This window comes from Gorilla gorilla, chromosome 15 (genome assembly GCF_029281585.2).
Source record: "Gorilla gorilla gorilla isolate KB3781 chromosome 15, NHGRI_mGorGor1-v2.1_pri, whole genome shotgun sequence".
NCBI classification, from domain to species: Eukaryota; Metazoa; Chordata; class Mammalia; order Primates; family Hominidae; genus Gorilla; species Gorilla gorilla.
This window is the reverse complement of record NC_073239.2, coordinates 22,186,181-22,204,620: the sequence shown is the minus strand read 5'-3', so window position 1 is coordinate 22,204,620 and position 18,440 is coordinate 22,186,181. Positions and strand designations below refer to the sequence as shown.

The 18,440-nt window shown below is 44.6% G+C and overlaps 1 protein-coding gene across 1 annotated transcript in view; it reads right to left on the bottom strand.

Annotated features, from left to right (window-relative positions):
- Nucleotides 1-11,477, bottom strand: part of SPTSSA (serine palmitoyltransferase small subunit A) — a 28,864-nt gene extending 17,387 nt beyond the window's left edge. Inside the window, exon 1 of the mRNA XM_031001948.2 lies at nucleotides 11,292-11,477. Coding sequence (XP_030857808.1) covers nucleotides 11,292-11,403 — 112 coding nt within the window. The 5' untranslated portion in view covers nucleotides 11,404-11,477. The remainder of the gene's footprint in view (nucleotides 1-11,291) is intronic.
- Between the last annotated feature and the right edge of the window lie 6,963 nt (nucleotides 11,478-18,440).

Below are 18,440 nucleotides of genomic sequence, written 5' to 3'. Positions count from 1 at the left end.
CAATCAGAGGTTATTCATAACCTGGGCATAACATAAATATTTTATGGGTTCCATGGACATAAAAGCAAGTAGATGTGAAGCCATATATAGAATCTGTATGTTGTTTTCTCTTTCTTTAAGAGGAATCTCCTAAACATAAGCTAAGTTTCCAGCAAACTAGGAAAGAAATAAAGATTTTTTTTTTTTTTTGGCCCATAAAAAGACCATTATCAGCAACTTAAAAAAAAAAAAAAAGTCCTATAATAAAGAGAGGAAATGCTTTACATATAAATACAGTACATTAGAAACAAAACCATAGCAACTAACATTTCCTGTTCCAATCAGTAACTCTAAACTATCATCACCCACTTTAGTAATCTAATCACAAGACTTTGGAAAACTTAAAGGTAGTTTCTCACTGGGAAAAGGTCATAGACCTTTGTTCCAGTGGGTATGACTTATACATCTTCACTAGTCTAAATAATTTCAATTATTTAAGTCACATTAAATCACATTAAATGTGACTAAATGATATAGTCACATTAAAAAGCAAAGCTAAAACAACATTTAAAGCAATCCAATCCTATATTAATCAAATTTCTTTTGTAAAATCAATTCTAGGCTGGGCGCGGTAGCTCACACCTGTAATCCCAGCACTTTGGGAGGCCAAGGTGGGCAGATCACGAGGTCAGGAGATCGAGACCGTCCTGGCTAACATGGTGAAACCCCGTCTCTACTAAAAATAAAAAAAATTAGCCAGCCATGGTGGTGGGCGCCTGTAGTCCCAGCTACTCGGGAGGCTGAGGCAGGAGAATGGCATGAACCCAGGAGGCAGAGCTTGCAGTGAGATCGCGCCACTGCACTCCTGCCTGGGCGACAGAACGAGACCCTGTTTCAAAAAAAAAAAATCAATTCTAAAATGCTATTTAACCTTAGAAATACTCAAGACTTGTGATAAATCTAAGAAATCATCTTAATGAAAAAAGAAAACAAAGCATTTGACGAAGTATTATCATATGCTGTTTACTGAAAAGCAATCAAAGCCCTAAGTGAAAGCAGCTGCAGGCTACTGAATGAAGCCCCAAACAGGAAAGCTTCCTTATTACTGTAGTTTTCTTTTCCTTTGACCTCAAAAAACTGCAGATCATCACCAACAGAAATGTAAAGAAAGTGCGTAGCGTGGTGGCTCACGCCTGTAATCCCATGCCAGCACTTTGGGAGGCCAGGGAGGGCATATCACCTGAGGTCAGACCAAAAAAAATACAAAAATTAGCCAGACGCAGTGGCACACACCTGTAATCCCAGCTACTCGGGAGGCTAAGGCATGAGAATCACTTGAACCCGGGAGGCGGAGGTTGCAGTGAGCCAAGATCGCGCCACCGCACTCCAGCCTGAGCAACAGAGTGAGACTCAATCTCAAAAAAAAAAAAAGTTAATTTTTCCTAGATATATCAAGTATCTCTTGATACTTTTCCAGTTTTCTTACATTGAAACAAGTGGAAAATATTATACTGTCACAATATTATACTGTCACAGTCCTCTGTATGTTAACCAATTTGATATTCAAGGGTCATGTTAAAGGATAGCACATCACCATCAGAAGTTAGTGTTTAGCAAGCAAAATCCATTCTCTAAGCTTTCTACAGTGTGCTGATTATACAAACCTAAGTATGAAAATTGTTTTTAGAAACTACAACTTGATGACAAGCTCTTTTAAAACTAAACAAACAACAAAGCATGCTGCTGAAATGAGTAATGATCACAGACTGAAAATTTTTCACTGTGGACTAAAATCCTGGAAATGGTTTGTAGCTCTAATCCCAGAGACACTAAGGTTATGGTGTCTCTGGCACACCTTTATTGATTTGAGCTTCTATTACCCTCAGGAAGATTTGAAGTCCCAGTGTTATGGGGAAAAATTTCCCGGTCTGCTCTGAATTATAATCTGTTCTGCTACAGTACATGTTTCTGTAACATCAGATAACTCACATACGACTAGTACAGTACAAGAGCTATATTCCTTCATATGGGATATTTCATCATTTAGGGGAGCAGATTAGTGGGAAAATAATTAGGTGACCCTTGAAAACATGGGCTTGAACTGTGCAGGTCTACTTATACATGGATTTTCTTCTGCCTCTGCCACCCCTGAAACAGCAAGACCAACCTCTCCTCCTCCTCCTTACGATTTTCTTTCCTCTAGCTTACATTACTATAAGAATACAGTATATAATACATATAACATACAAAATATGTGTTAATCGACTGTTAATGTTATCAATAAGGCTCCAGTCAAAAGTAGACTATTAGTAAAGTTTCTGGGGAGTCAAAAGTTGTACACAGATTTTCAACTGCCTGCAGGGTGAGGATGAGGGCCTGGGGGCAGTATTCCTAACCCCCAAGTGGATCAAGGGTCAACTGTATCACCTTCTGCAGGAAACATCTCTCAACTCAGCTGCTATACAGGCAGAAGTCCTTTTAACTCTATTTTAAGAAAATTAGAAATTCGCATTTGCACCCAGTCTCTCTCTTCAGAGAAAGGCTCCTCCAGGGTAGCACAGCTCTCAGCCAATGTGGCAGGTGGCACTGGCCCTACACTGCCTCAATGGCAGCCCACACTGTCTGTATTACATCAGCACCTACTGCTGATATTTCCATTCAACTTTGTCCATGCTTTGTTCATGTCCCCTCGGGCAGCTTCCAGTGAAGCTGAGCTGCCTGCCTGTCTGGGACATCCAAGTTATTCCCTCAAGATGCCAAGTATTGTGTTTGTTAGTGCTTGCTTACTAAATTGCATACATTTTAAGTGGTCTGACTCAATAACATTTTCCTATAAACCATATTATTTTGCAGTTTTTCAGAAACATATATAATACATGCTGACCAAAACCCTTGTATTAGTAAAACTTCTATTTCTCATAACTATTGATCATAACTACTATTTTTTCAACATTCCAATTTATAAAAAGTATATATCCTCTATCAAGTACATCTTCTAGAACACATAGCTTAAATTACTAAATTTGAGCATTTGGGGTTTGTTCTTTAAAAAAAAAAAAAAAAAGAGGCCAGGTCCGATGGTTCACACTTGTAATCCCAGCACTTTGGAAAGCTGAGGCAGGAGGACTGCTTGAGGCCAGGAGTTCAAGACCAACCTAGGCAACATAGTGAGACCCTGTCTCTACTAAAAATTTAAAAATTAGGCATGGTGGTGTGTGCCTGTAGTCCCCACTACTTGGGAAGCTGAGGCGGGAAGATCACTTAAGCCCAGGAGTTCAAGGGTACACTGAACTAAAGATCATGCCAGCCACTGAATTCCAGCCTGGGCAACAGAGCAAGACCCTGTTTTAGGGAAAAAAAATCTACCTTAGCTCCTATGTGCCATAAATGTTACAACACTCATAGTCTGGAGGAATCATAAAGTCTTTAAGAAAATGGAGACAGGACCTATAGTGATCACTACTCACAAATCACTAGAATCACATGCTGAAACACTGCTGCAGAATATCAATGTGTGGTCTGTTCCCACTGCCATTAACCCAACCATGACTTTCTCTGCCTGTCCTGGTATAGACCATTTAGTTCTTGTTAAGCACAGTTTTCATTATTTTCAACCTTTACCAACCAAAAACTACTAAAGAAAAAGTAAATATTCTAAGGAGTACAGTTAAGAGATATCCTAACATTCTCACTGAATCAGCCAAATATAAAGGCTAACATGTTAAACAGGCTAGAGCAGTTTTCTTCAAACTAAAGCAGTGGGGCTCTGGAGGTAACAAGACAACTTTCCAGGAGGTTAGGATAGTTTAAGGAGAATCCGGTTAAAGGTGGTCGGCTTCCACTGTACTCCCAGAGCTTGATCTGTCTGAGAATTCTTGTGGTTTGCTGGTTGTCCTTCCCATCCTCCCTTATAAATGTATTCACTTCTCCCGCATTACTTCCTAATCTTACAATTGTACATTTCCCAGCCAGGTGCAGTGGCTCACGCCTGTAATCCCAGAACTTTGGGAGGCCAAGGTGGGTGGGTCACCTGAGGTCAGGAGTTTGAGACCAGGCTGGCCAACATAGTAAATCCCCTTCTCTACTAAAAATACAAAAATCAGCCGGGTGTGGTGGCAGGCGCCTGTAATCCCAGCTACTCGTGAGGCTGAGGCAGGAGAATTGCTTGAACCCAGGAGGCAGAGGCTACAGTGACCCAAGATTGCGCCACTGCACTCCAGCCTAGGTAACAGATCAAGACTCCATCTTGAGAAAAAAAAAAATAGGAGCCGGGCTAGGTGGCTTACACCTGTAATCCCAGCATTTTGGGAGGCCGAGGCGGGTGGATCACGAGATTGGGAGTTCGAGACCACCCTGGCTAACATGGTGAAACCCCATCTCTCCTAAAAATACAAAAAAGTCAACAGGGTATGGCGGCAGGCGCCTGTAATCCCAGCTACTGGGGAGACTGATGCAAGAGAATCGTTTGCAACCAGAACGCAGAGGTTGCAAGGAGCCGAGTTCGCACCACTGCACTCTAGCCTGAGGAAAAGAGCGAAACTGTCTCAAAAAAAGAAAAAAAAAAGGAGTATATTTTTTATATATTCACAGAATATCTCAGGAGAGATGCATAGGAAACTGCTGACACTGGTTGTCCCAGGGTGGCTGAGGCAGGGGTGGAAGGAAGACTGTGTCACCAACTACCTTTTTGTATCTTTTGTGCTTTCAACCATAAGGATGTATAATCTATTTTATTTACAACTTAAAATTCATATTTTCCAAACTCCCAAATACTTTAATTAGTATATTGAGATGCAAAAAGTCCTTTTCGGCCGGGTGCAGTGGCTCACACCTGTAATCCCAGCACTTTGGGAAGCTGAGGCGAGAGGATCACGTGAGGTCAGGAGTTCAAGAACAGCCTGGCCAACATGGTGAAACCCCATCTCCACTAAAAATACAAAAATTACCTGGGCATGGTGGCATGCAACTGTAATCCTAGCTATTCGGGAGGCTGAGGAATGAGGATTGCTTGAACCCAGGAGGCAGAGGTTGCAGTGAGCTGAGATCATGCCAGTGTACTCCAGCCTGGGCAACAGAGCAAGACTCCATCTCAAAAAAAAAAAGTCCTTTTTAATTCTAAATTGTAAGTATCTGAGGATACAGCAAAAATCTAAGAAAATAATTTAGTTGCTACTGAAAATAACATACAGCTTAAAATGTGTGGCTGGGCGCGGTGGCTCACACCTATAATCCCAGCACTTTGGGAGGCGGAGGCAGGCGGATCACGAGGTCAGGAGATCGAGACCATCCCGGCTAACATGGTGAAACCCCGTCTCTACTAAAAATACAGAAAATTAGCCAGGCGTGGTGGCGGGTGCCTGTTATCCCAGCTACTTGGGAGGCTGAGGCAGGAGTATCACTTGAACCCCGGAGGCAGAGACTGCAGTGAGCTGAGATCGCGCCATTGCACTCCAGCCTGGGCAACAAGTGCAAAACCCTATCTCAAAAAAATAATAAATCAATAAAATAAAATAACAAATCAATATATAAACAACTGTTTTTTAAGCATTATTTGTGTGCCCAGCACTGTGGTTTAAAAGTGGGAAAAAAATGTTTTCAAGACACATGAACTGTCTTTCAGGGTGACTCTAATTCCTAACATAAACCAAAAAACTGCCCACATTTTGCTGAAAATAAAATGCCATGGAAACATCAGCAGCAGCAGAGAGATGGGCAAATATAGCCCAGTGATTATAGACTAATATGACTTTATTTTTTAATGAATAAAACAAGATTAGGCCAGGCGCGGTAGCTCATGCCTGTAATCCCAGCACTTTGGGAGGCTGAGGCAGGCAGATCACCTGAGGACAGGAGTTCAAGACCAGCCTGGCCAACATGGTGACATCTTATCTCTACTAAAAAATATAAAAATTAGCCGGGCGTGGTGGCACACACCTGTAGTCCCACCTACTCGGGAGGGCGAGGCGGGACAATTGCTTGAATCCAGGAGGCAGAGGTTGCAGCGAGCCAAGATCGCGCCACTGCACTCCAGCCTGGGCAACACAGCGAGACTCCATCTCAAAAAAAAAAAAAAAGAAAAGAAAAAAGGTTAAAATAGCACACTTCTGATTCAAATTATTATTATTATTATTATTATTATTATTATTATTATTATTATTATTTTGAGACGGAGCATTTGCTCTGTTGCCCAGGCTGGAGTACAATGGCACAATCTTGGCTCACTGCAACCTCCACTTCTTAGGTTCAAGCAATTCTCCTGCCTCAGCCTCCCATGTAGCTGGGACTACAGGCGCCAGCCACCATGCCCCACTAATTTTTTATTTTTAGTAGAGACAAGAATTCACCATGTTGGCCGAGCTGGTCTTGAACTCTTGACCTCAGGTGATCCACCCACCTCAGCCTCCCAAAGTTGATTCAAATTATTTTAACAATCTATTTTTAATTTTCTCAACTCTCAACAGGAATGGTTACAATGTTATCCAGTGAGGTACTTCAGGGCGTGTCTCACTGTTACAAAAGCCTATCTTGGTTACAAAACCTGGTCTTTTCTTTCCCACCTTGGGATGCCAGTAGGGAAAGGATACTTTTGAAAGGTATGTTAAAAATGTCTCCTCCTGAGATAAGGTCAGTGGTTCTCAGTCTATGGTAGGTCTCCTTTTGTAGTATATACTGTAATACTAATTGGCACTTATCAGATTCTTTTTTATTGTTACCTTTTGTCTTAATGCAGGTGTCATGTCCCATTTCTCTGTAAGATAGAAACATGTCTGCACATGGAAAAAGTTCAAATATTCCTTGACAAACCAAAAGCCAATGTATCACTTCAAATGTCTCATCAGAAGACAGATGGTAGCCCAGGCATCTTGGCTCATGCTTATAATCAATCCCAGCACTTCGGGAAGCTGAAGTGGGGGGATCACTTGAGGTCAGGAGTTCAAGATCAGCCTGGCTAACATGGTGAAACCCCACCTCAACTAAAAATACAAAAATTTAGCCGGGCATGGTGGCACGGCCTGTAGTCCCAGCTACTTGGGAGGCTGAGGCAGGAGAATCGCCTGAATCCCAGAGGCAGAGGTTGCAGTGAACCGAGATCGCACCACTGCACTCCAGCCTGGGTGACAGAGCAAGACTGTCTCGAAAAAAAAAAAAATACAAAGAAAGAAAAGAAAAGACAGATGGTAAAAGAAAACTTAGCATATAGGCCCTAGTGAGGAAGAATTTACAAAACTTACTTATAAATCTTACTGTTTCAAGAACTATTCACAATGTGTCTGACTTGACCCAATAGATGCTTTTCCTTAAAAACACATCTTAAAATCTTTTTTATAAATTGCAATTTCCTTACATAGGTAAGTTCAAAAATACTTATATTCAATTGAGATTTTTTTTTTTTCTTTTGAACAGGCTGTCACCTAGGCTGGAGTGCAGTGGCGCCATCTCAGCTCACTGCAACCTCCGCCTCCCGGGTTCAAGAGATTCTGGTGCCTCAGCCACCAAAGTAGCTGGCGTACACTACTACACCCGGCTAATATTTGCATTTTTAGTACAGACTGAGTTTCACCATGTTTTCTAGGCTGGTCTCACATTCCTGGACTCCAGCTATCTGCCCACTGCGGCCTCCCAGAGTGCTGGGATTACAGGTGTGAGCTACCGCGCCAGGCCTAAGATTGACTTTCTTTTTATTTTTTTTTTTTTGAGATGGAGTCTTGCTCTGTGGCCCAGGCTGGAGTGCAGTGGCACGATCTCGGCTCACTGCAACCTTTGCCTCCTGGGTTCAAGCGATTCTCCTGCCTCAGCCTCCCGAGTAGCTGGGACTACAGGCGTGCGCCACCACACTCGGCTAATTTTTTTTTTTTTTTTTTTTTTTTGTAGAGATGGGGTTTCACCATGTTGGCCAGACTGGTGAACCGCCACCGCGCCCGGCCAAGATTGACTTTCAATTTACAACAGCTTTTAACTAACTTCTAGCTATTTGATTTGGGAAGTCGAAAAGCAAATAATTTCTAAACATCCATTCAGATGCTCAAGGATGCCCCTGGAAAGTACAGTGATAGTACGTTATCAATTTCCCCTGAAATTACAACTTTTTTTTTTTTTCTTTTTTGAGACAGAGTCTCGCTCTGTCACTGAGGCTAGAGTGCAGTGGCGTGATCTCGGCTCACTGCAACCTCCGCCTCCCGGGTTCAAGCAATTCTCCTGCCTCAGCCTCCCGAGTAGTGGGATTTCAGGCGTCCACCACCACACTCGGCCCACAACTTCAAATTTTTAAAAATGTATTATATAGCAAGGAAATGTAAACTAATGCATCTATCCTCTTTAAGAAATTAATCTGGGCCAGGCGCGGTGGCTCACACCTGTAATCCCAGCACTTTTGGGAGGCCAAGGCAGGCGGATCACTTGAGGTCAGGAGTTTGAGACCAGACTGGCCAACATGGTAAAACCACCCCACCCCCACCCCACCCCCAACTCCGGCTCTATTAAAAATACAAAAATTAGCTGGGCGTGGTAGTGGGCACCTGTAATCCCAGCTACCTCAGAAGGCTGGGGCAGGAGAATCGCTTGAATCCGGGATGCAAAGGTTGCAGCGAGCCAAGATTGCGCCACCACACTCCAGCCTCAGCAACAGAGCAAGACACCGTCTCAAAAAAAAAAAAAAAAGAAAAAGAAAAAAAAAGAAAATTAATCTGGCCAGGCGTGGTAGCTCATGCCTGTAATCCCAGCATTTTGGGAGGCTGCAGTGGGCAGATCACTTGAGGTCAGGAGTTCGAGACCAGCCTGGCCAACATGGCGAAACCCCATCTCTACTAAAAATACAAAAATTAGCCAGGCATGGTGGCAGGCGCCTGTAATCCCGGTTATTCTGGAGGTTGAAGCAGGAGAATCACTTGAACCTGGGAGGCGGAGGTTGCAGTGAGCCAAGATGGTGACATTACACTCCAGCCTGGGCAACAAGAACAAAACTCTGTCTCACACACGCACACACACACACACACGCACACACACACACACACACAGAAAAGAATTCAATCTGAAGTCTTCCTCTGTTCAGGACTTCTAACTCAGAGACAAATTTTCAGACAGGCAGAGGCAAATTTCTCTAAATTTTAGGTTCCTAGGATTGATGATTAAGTTGAATGTAATGTTTAAGCTGTAGAAAGTATGCCTCTTTCCAAAAGCCTGTAGCCGGCCACAAATTAGTTCTTGGTGAAGCTTACTAATCATTAATGGATTTATGAAATTCAAACTACTTCAGAGTAAGCCTCCTGACAAGTAGGGAAAAAAATCCAGTTTTCTCATTCAGTTCTTTCCACCAAGCTAAAATGAGGATTCAATCTCAAATTGATGTTCCAAACTATCAGATAGTTTTAAATGATTCTAGAAGTTGAAGTGGAAAAATATAAATACAACAGCTGATAGTAATTCAAGACTGGCTTATGTCAAACGATTGCATTTCTAACCTGAGTTAATTCAATAACATGAAATTTGAAATAAGACTTTTTTATCTTAAGTTTAAAATCGTAAGGTTCTATAATATTGGATGTCAGTTGGTTGCAGTTCTCACCTATTTGAAAAAAAATTGAAACTACTTGTCGCTAAACCAATGGTAACTCAAAAACATTAAAGGCAAATATCTACTAAGGCACTATATTTCATTTCATAATTTATTTCTCCATCCCCCAAAAAAGCCATCACCTAGTTATTTATAGGACACTATCACTATTGCAACATAACAGAAAAATCTTAACATCATTGATAACTGTAGCATTTTAGTGTGTAAAATCTATATTAGATTTTAGGTGTCAAATCTATACTAGATTCTAATAGTGCACTCTACATTCAACCTCTGATTTAAAGAGTTTCAATTTAACCCAGCATTGTTTAAATTAATTTTAGGATGTGTTATGTCAGTCAAGATATACTTGCTTCTACTGAGAGACTTCTATTAAATATGCATTCAAGTGTATATTTTACAAGGCATGACCTTGCAAGCCCTAAAGAGTGAGACTAAACTGCAGCTACAAATAAATGGTGCAGGAAATCAAAGCAAACTATATTCAGAGTCTAAATCCAAAATATGCATTCTGGTTCTTAAATTCCAGGTTTGGAAAGAAATGCCAACAGTAATAAATAAATAAACTGCTTTGAAAGCATCTCAAATTCCTCAAAAGTGCTTAAACAAAAGACTCAGCTTTGAGTACAACCTTAAGCTATCTCAAAACAAATAAACACACTTGATAAGGCTTAGAATGAAATTACCTCAGTCACTCACTGGAATGCAACAATGCATTCGCAAAGTTATTCTGAAGTAAGCTACTCCAACTAAACCACACTGAAAAGGAGAGAACGTGGATAAACTAAACATGTTTTGTGAAATACCTGTTTTGTATTGGCCTGAGTTTTTTAAAAGTTACATCTCATTCATTATCAGTACTTAATCTGCAAGAATATCATCAAAGGATGTCAATATGGACAAGCAGAGACAAGAAACATCAGACTTTCAGGGAGCCTATCTTCACAACCCTGAGTTATTAATTGAAGTTCTCAAAGTTAGATGAGTTAAGATACAGACAACGTGCTTTGCACAAATGCTTTGCTTATAGTAACCACTCAATAGTCATTAACAAGAATTTATTAACTATCCACCAAAACACAGTTTCAAACCCTACCGACAACTAACCACAAATTGCACCACTTTTCGGGCCGACTTCTACGGACGGTGCACAGAAGCAATAAATAACACTTTTAAAACTCCCCAACTTGAAGACCAAAAAGATACAATAACTTAAACTGCTTTCAAAAAACTACTGGAGTGTCATGCCTACAAATTCAGAACCTGGCTTAAAAGCTAGTTAACTGATTAGAATTCTTGGTAGACCCAAAGCCAACTAAATCAGGAACACTTAAAGGTCAAAGGCGTCCAAGCCGGGAGCGATGTGCTCCACTGTTACATGATCCCCGCCTCCTACAGGAACAGGGGACTGAATCAAAGGCAGTTGCGGCCGAAGTGCAGGCGACACACAGGGTTACACATCACCTTCGGAGATTTCCTCCAGGAATCAAGACGCTTCCCCCTTGGGTCCAGCGACTCACAGGTGACCCCGGATCTCAAGAGTTCTCGTCTCCCCCACCCCCCACTTAACCCCGCGAGCACCGCCCTCGGCCCCCAGACCTCCCCCTGCCCCCCGGCTTCCGCGCACAGGACCGGCGGGGCCGCCGCTCCAGCCTCCACCCCAGGCCCGGGGCCTGGGAAATGCGGCCCCGCGGCCCGCGCCCCCAGCCCGGCCCCCGCGCGCGCGGCCGGGACAGGATACTGAACACCGTCCGCTCCCAGGGCTCCAGCATGTAGAGCGCCGTGACCAGCAGGTACTGGTAGTAGAACCAGGACATCTGCTTCCAGGCCCGCGCCAGCGCCATCCCCGCCATGCGCCTCCCGCGATGCAGTTCACACGTCAGTCTGTCCGGCCGGCCGCCCGCTCACGTCCTAAAGCCCCCGGCCGCCAGGCCCGCCCGCCCGCCACTCAGCGCCCATTGGCCCGCCCGGCCCCGCCGTCACCCGCGGCACGCCCAGCCCCGCGCGCGCCCCGGCCGCCGGCCCCTAGCCCCGCCCGACCCGCGCTCATTGGCCAGGCCGCTACCTCGCGTCGCGTCGTCCCCTCCCGTTTCCCCGCCCGGGCATCGCCCACGCTAGCCGGAGAACGGTCCCCGCGAGGGCGCCCAGCCGCGCCCCACCCCGCCCGGGCCGGCCGGTGGTGGGCGGGGCGTCAGTGCCGGCCGGGGTCCCGGGGCCCCCGCAGCCCAGCAGGCGCTGGGTCCATCCAGACTGGCCCAGAGCGCTTGCGGAAGAAATATTTCTGGAACACTTGTTATGCCTCAGGCATCCTTCTGAGAAGGAGGATTGCCAGGGAGAACCGGAATGCCTTCGGTTCCTTACCTTGTGCAGCTGGCGGCCTAGCTGGGAGACAAGCATTAATCAAGTCGTGATCCATGTAAGAGGAGATAAGGGGCTGAGAGAGGGTGAGGAGGCGAACGCCACCTAATAAGGAGGTCTGGAAAGGCGTCCTTGTAGAAGGGATGCACATTCGGCCTCCTTCCTCCCTTCCCCCACCCATGCACACACACACACACACACACAAACACACCCACCTAGACGGACATAACCCATGCACTCCCTAACCCAGAGACCACTTACCAAAAACATCTATCTGCCCACCTCTTAGTGGCTGTAGGTAACCACCAAGTGGGTCAAGGCCAGAAGCGCGCTGATCTAGTGGGTTCTGCAGATGACAGGCAGCTTGAGATTGGTGTGAGGGCTGGTGATACTTCCTAGAGATGCACTCCTGGATGCCCAGATTTTCCCACTGCCAGATGGGCCAGCAACATTGCACTGGCCACAAGGAGCTCCATGCACTGGTGTAGCATGTGAACTGCCACAATTAAATGGCCTGCTGTTTAAATGTTAAAAGTCTTCCAGGTTAAACATACTACTGCTTAAACTTTAAAAGTTTCATGGTTAATAACTATTCATTAAAAGTATCAAGTGCCGGCCAAGCGCCGTAGCTCATGCCTGTAATCCAAGCACTTTGGGAGGCTGAGGCTGGCGGATCACTTGAGTCCAGAAGGTCGAGACCAGCCTGAGCAACATGGTGAAACCCCGTCTCTACCAAAAAAAAATAAGTAAATAGATAACAAAAAGTTAGCCAGGGGTGGTGGCGTGCACCTGTAGTCCCAGCTACTCAGGAGGTTGAGGCGGGAGGATTGCTCGAGCACGGGAGGTCGAGGTTGCAGTGAGCCAGGATGGTGCCACTGCACTCCATCTTAGGTGGCAGAGCAAAAGAAAGGAAAGAAAGGAGAGAGAGAAAGAGAGGAGAAAACAGAAGAGAGGAGAAGAAAGAAAACAGTAAGTAATATCAAGTGCCAGACATTGGGATAGCAAGCCAGATAGACTGAGACCTGCCTTCATAAAGTACCCAGTCTGCTGGGGAAGAGAGGCAAGTTAATGGATTACAGTGAGGTGTGGTAAATGATATTTTTGTGGATCCTATCCTTTAGGATACCAAGATAGCCCAGACAAAATCAGATTGGGCTTGTGAAAGGCTTCTGAGAAATGGTGCTTGAACTGAGTGTTGAAGGACAAGCAGAAATGGAAGAATGAATGAGCTTGGGGAAGAGAGGGTGAGACAGACATTCTAAGGATGAAGTTGTGATGTTTTTAGAAGACTGGAAGAACTTCCATGTGGCTGGAGCAAAAAGAATGTGTATGCAGTAGCAAGAGATGGGCCTAGACAGCAAACAGGGACCATATTCTGAAGGACCTTGTTTGAGAAGCTAAGAAATTTTTAACTTGATGTCCAAAAGTTACTGGAGCCAACAACTTAAATAAGATTTTCTTTCAGGGCTGGGCGTGGTGGCTCACACCTGTAATCCCAGCACTTTGGGAGTCCAAGGCGGGTGGATCACATGAGGTCAGGAGTTCCAGACCAGCCTGGCCAACATGGTGAAACCCCGTCTCTACTAAAAATATAAAAAATTAGCCGGGCGTGGTGGTGGGTGCCTGTAATCCCAACTATTTGGGAGGCTGAGGCAGGAGAATCGCTTGAACCCAGGAGGCGGAGGTCGTAGTGAGCTGAGATCACACCATTGCACTCCAGCCTGGGCAACAAGAGCAAGACTCCATTTAAAAAAAAAAAAATTGCTTTCGGAACAAGACTTGGGTGTGGGTAGTAGCCTGGAGGCTACCGAGGGAAAAAACAGGTTGGGAAGACATTACAAAGGTAGAACCCACAAACACTTGAAACCTCCTTACCCCTCAGAGATGCAGGTACATGTGCCCTTCTACTTTCAAACTTAACTGTTTTGGAGTTCTTTCTGTCCCTGTTCCTGTTCAGGCACAGGCAAGCTCGTTCCTTTTTCCTCGAGAACTCCAACTACCCTCAGCATCTGGTGATGCTACGTAAAATTCACCCAAGATTGGAAGGATCACCCATAGCCACCCTTCCTTTACTGGGCCCACTCCCTAGCACCATTTCTGCCAGGTGGTTGTCCTCACTGTTAGTAGCTCCCAATCCACTGCATGTGTCTCGGAGACCAGCTCTACCACCTCATCTCACTAAAGTTGGTGACTGACTAGAAATGAGGAAAAGAGGCTGAGATCCTGGATGATGACAATACAAAGAAACCGAAGGAAGACGTTTGGCTGAAAAGATATTGATTTTGTTAGGGTGAAGCTATGTCTGAGGTACCTGAGGGACACTTAAATGGAGGTGTCCAGGGGACAATTGAGTACATGGTTTGGAACTCGGAAGTGAAGCCTGAATGGAACTAGAGGCATATGAATTTTCAACATGTCCCTGGTCATTGAAGCCAGAAGAGCAGATGAGGTCACCCAAGGAAAGCACATAGAACGGGAAGAGCAGGGTACAGAATAAACCCAGAGATTCTGGCATTTGGCCAATGAGAGTCCAAAGGAAGCCAATACAGGAAAGGAGCTACCTGAGATTTGACAGCAATGAGGAGAGACATACAGGAGAAGCTAATGGAGGAAGGGACAGCCAGCAGAACAAATGGCTCCGGGAGGATAAGCAAAATAAGGAAGGGAAGCACCAATTTGTTTTGTCCACATGGGGCTAGATTGATGACTCAGCATTTCATTGTGGAATGATGATAGGACAGAAGCCAGATTATAGAAGGCTGAGGAGAGAACAGGAAGTAAAACAATGAAGACAGTTAATTCAGGCTTAGTTTTGCAGGAAGCTTGCCTGTGAAGGGAAGGAGATAGAATGGTGGCAAGGGTTTCGGTTTGGTTTCATTTTCAGATGGGAAAGAAGTAAGCAAGTTTATGGGCTTAGAGTAAAGATATGGATAAAGATGGTGGGCTGGGGGACCAGATCCAAAGCCTTAATAAACAGGAACTGGTAGCTCTTTCCCCAAGAGGAGGAGGATGGAAAGATGGGAGCCAGATGGACATAAACACAGACAAGTAAGTTAAGGAACTCCCTGCCTTACGACATCAGTTTTCTTAGTGAAAAAATAAAGGCCTCTTGTTGAGAGTGAGCAAGATGTTGAAGAGTGGAGGGTATGAAAAAGAAAAAGGGAGATGGGAGAAGTTTCCTAAAGCTGCCCAAGGATTGTCAGGCAGAAAAACCATACAGTGTTTACCAACAATACACAAGTACCGAGTATATATAGAACTAGAGAAGTTGAATTAGGAGACTTCCTCCAAGGCAGGGTTTGCTGGATGGATACAATGGAGAAACAAGCAAGAAGGCTGATGGAGAGAGAATAATTGAAATAATGACTAGGAGAATTAGGTCACAGAGGGAAGTAAATGATAAAAAGATAAAATGGAGTAGTCCAGAGCTGTGTGAGGTTGGAAACTGTAGGAGTAGGTGCATGGGAGAGAGTCTATGTTGGAGGAGGAGGGCCACGGCTGTGCTTCTGAAGCTTAGGAGTACAGAAATAGGCCAGTCTTAGACAATGACCAGGCACAGGTTGTGACCATGGGATAGGCAGCTAAAGTGGAGTGGAGGGGATAGTAAAGACCACAGGAAAGATACAGTTGTCCAGGATGATGGCAGGACTAAGTGTCGAGAGGAAAAGTCTGTAAAGCAAATGTCAAAGTCTTCAGTGAGCATAGAGAAAAACTCAGGAGACAGGTGGATGAAGGGGGCAAAGCCCAGTGGCACATGGTTTTGGTTAGGAGGCAGTACTGGAGAGCAAGAAGAAAGCCAATCCCGCCCCACCCCCAGTCCCACCCCCAGCTCTGCGGTAGGAGGACTTAGGTCATATCCTCACGGGAAAAGAAAGAGATAGAGTGTTCCCAAAGAGGGTGACAGTAGAGGAGTCTTTGTTTATACAGGTAAATGAAGTCGGGGGCAAGAGAGAGAGGGTTGGCAAGAAGGGTTCAGTTGCAGGGATGTGCCTGGAAGATGGAAATACCAGGGCAGAATGTGAAGGCAGAACATTGGTACCTTAGCAGCATAGTGCTGATGGCTAAGTGGGCCAGGCTGACCTCAACATCTGACTTACAGCAGCATCAGGACAGACACCAGCAGGCCCCAAGTGGTTTCCAGGACTATGGGGCAACCACTGATTGCTGTCTAATCAGCAAACCAGGACCTTGACTCACTTTCAGTCTTTCAAATATATGTTAGTAAGAAGTCATTTTGTGCGTTAGCAAAGCTCAGCTCTGAGGTAGCAGGTGAGGCAGGTGATGGAAGCAACAAATAGCCCATGAACACTGCCCAACCTCAGACGCTCTGCCCAGAAAGGAGAAGGGGCATAGGAAAGCATGTCAGCCCAGGGCTGCCAACCTATTCAAAGCAGAGCCCTGGGTCAAAGCTACTGGCATAATTAGGTCTGAGTTGGGTATGCAAAAAATAAAATAAAAAAATAGAATGCCAACTGCAACAACTTAAACATACACACACACACACACAGCCACATAGTTGTATTCATAAATAAGGTCAGTGCCTAGCTGAAATCTAATAAATAGACCTTAATTCGACCAGCATTTATTAAGGATCTAGTTACTATATATTTTCAGAATTGTGTGAAAATGCACAGTTTTTAGTTGGGTATGGACAATAAATATTTGAGACGGGCATGGTGGCTCAAGCCTATAATCCCAGCACTTTGGGAGGCTGAGGCAGGCAGATCACTGGAGGTCAGGAGTTTGAGACCAGCCTGGCCAACATGGCGAAACCCCGTCTCTATTAATAATACAAAAATTAGCTAGGAATGGTGGCAGGTACTTGTAGTCCCAGCTACTCTGGAGGCTGAGGCACAAGAATCGCTTGAACCTGGGAGGCAGAGGTTGCAGTAAGCCAAGATCGGGCCACTGCACTCCAGCCTGGGCAACAAAGTGAAACTGTGTCTAAAAAAAAAAAAAAAAAAAAGATATTTGTATTTTTGAATTTTTGTATGCTCTTTATACTACAAGAAACATTTGCTAAATATCTATCATTTTTTTCCAGGACAGTTTCACAGCCTCTCTTCTTAAACTGCCCAATTCTATCCAATTCTCTCTTACTCTGCACTCAGTGGGCAGCCTCCCTCCTGCTCTGCCTCTCTTGTGCTCTCCCAATGCTCTGAGATCCTCCAAACATCCTTTACAAGCCCTCCCCTTCCTCACAACCATCACCACCCTACACTTACCACCGCACATTTTCTCCCAGCCTCATGAGAGTTATCTCTAATCTGTAAAGCTATGCCCTCCTCTTGGACTTTGTCACTTTCTGTCACAGATCAAGAGTCTCCTCTCTCTCCCCTTCCACTTTCCTGCACCTTCCAAACATTCTCAGCTAATCTTTCTACCCTTTTTGAACTACTTCTCCCCACTTCGCTGGTCCAAATCCTTTTTTGGAATGAGAGTTACAAAATTACATTAAGCTATCTTTTTTTTGTCTGTGAAGTACCTGCAGTTGTGGTGATACCTAAAGCCACCATTCCTCTCGTTGGGTACCTTAAGACCTAGTCCAACCCCCCCTCCAAAACATATAAAATCTGGGTTCTCTCTCTACCCCCTACTGAAACAATTTCCTCAAGTTTACCAAAACTTCCTTCAAGCCAAATTCAATGAAGTTTAATCATCTTCTTACTCAACCTGTCTGCAGCATTTCACACTACTGAACATTTCTTTTTTTTCTTTCTTTTTTTTTTTTTTTGAGACGGAGTCTCACTCTGTCACCCGGGCTGGAGTACAATGGCGTGATCTCGGCTCACTACAACCTCCACCTCCTGGGTTCAAGCGATTCTCCTACCTCAGCCTCCCTAGCAGTTAGGATTACAGGCACGCACCACCACGCCTTGCTAATTTTATATTTTTAGTAGAGACAGGGTTTCACTGTGTTAGCCAGGCTGGTCTCGAACTCCCGACCTCAGGTGATCTGCCCACCTTGGCCTCCCAAAGTGCTGGGATTACAGGCATGAGCCACCGCGCCCAGCCACTGCTGAACATTTCTACCTTCTAAAAACTCCCTACAGTCTTGGTTTCTACCACAATGCACTATCCAAACTTCTCCGGGAGTTCTCACTGCTCCTTGGATTCCTTTGAAAAAACCTATTTTCTTCTGCATTCCTAAAGATCTGTTGGCTCCTCTGCCTCTCCCCATTCATGCCTGCTTCCTCAGGTGGCTCGGCCCTCCCTTTGGATCCCAAATAGCACTTCAGGTCTTTATTCTACCTGCTGGCAGGATGTATTTAAATATAATTAAAATGATAACGATTATCACTAACACATTACAATCATCTGGTCCTTCCTAGTTTACAGAGTGCTTTCATTATCTCATTTCATCAGAGCAAGTACGGCTCCTATTTAATAATGGACACTGAAGTTCAAGGACACAAACTAATCTTGCACCACAAACTAACTTTTCTTTCCACCTTTCTCATTCCTGTTTATGACAGGAAGAACCTTGATTTTCAGGCCAGAAATGGCATACCAGTTTTACATCCCTTTTCCT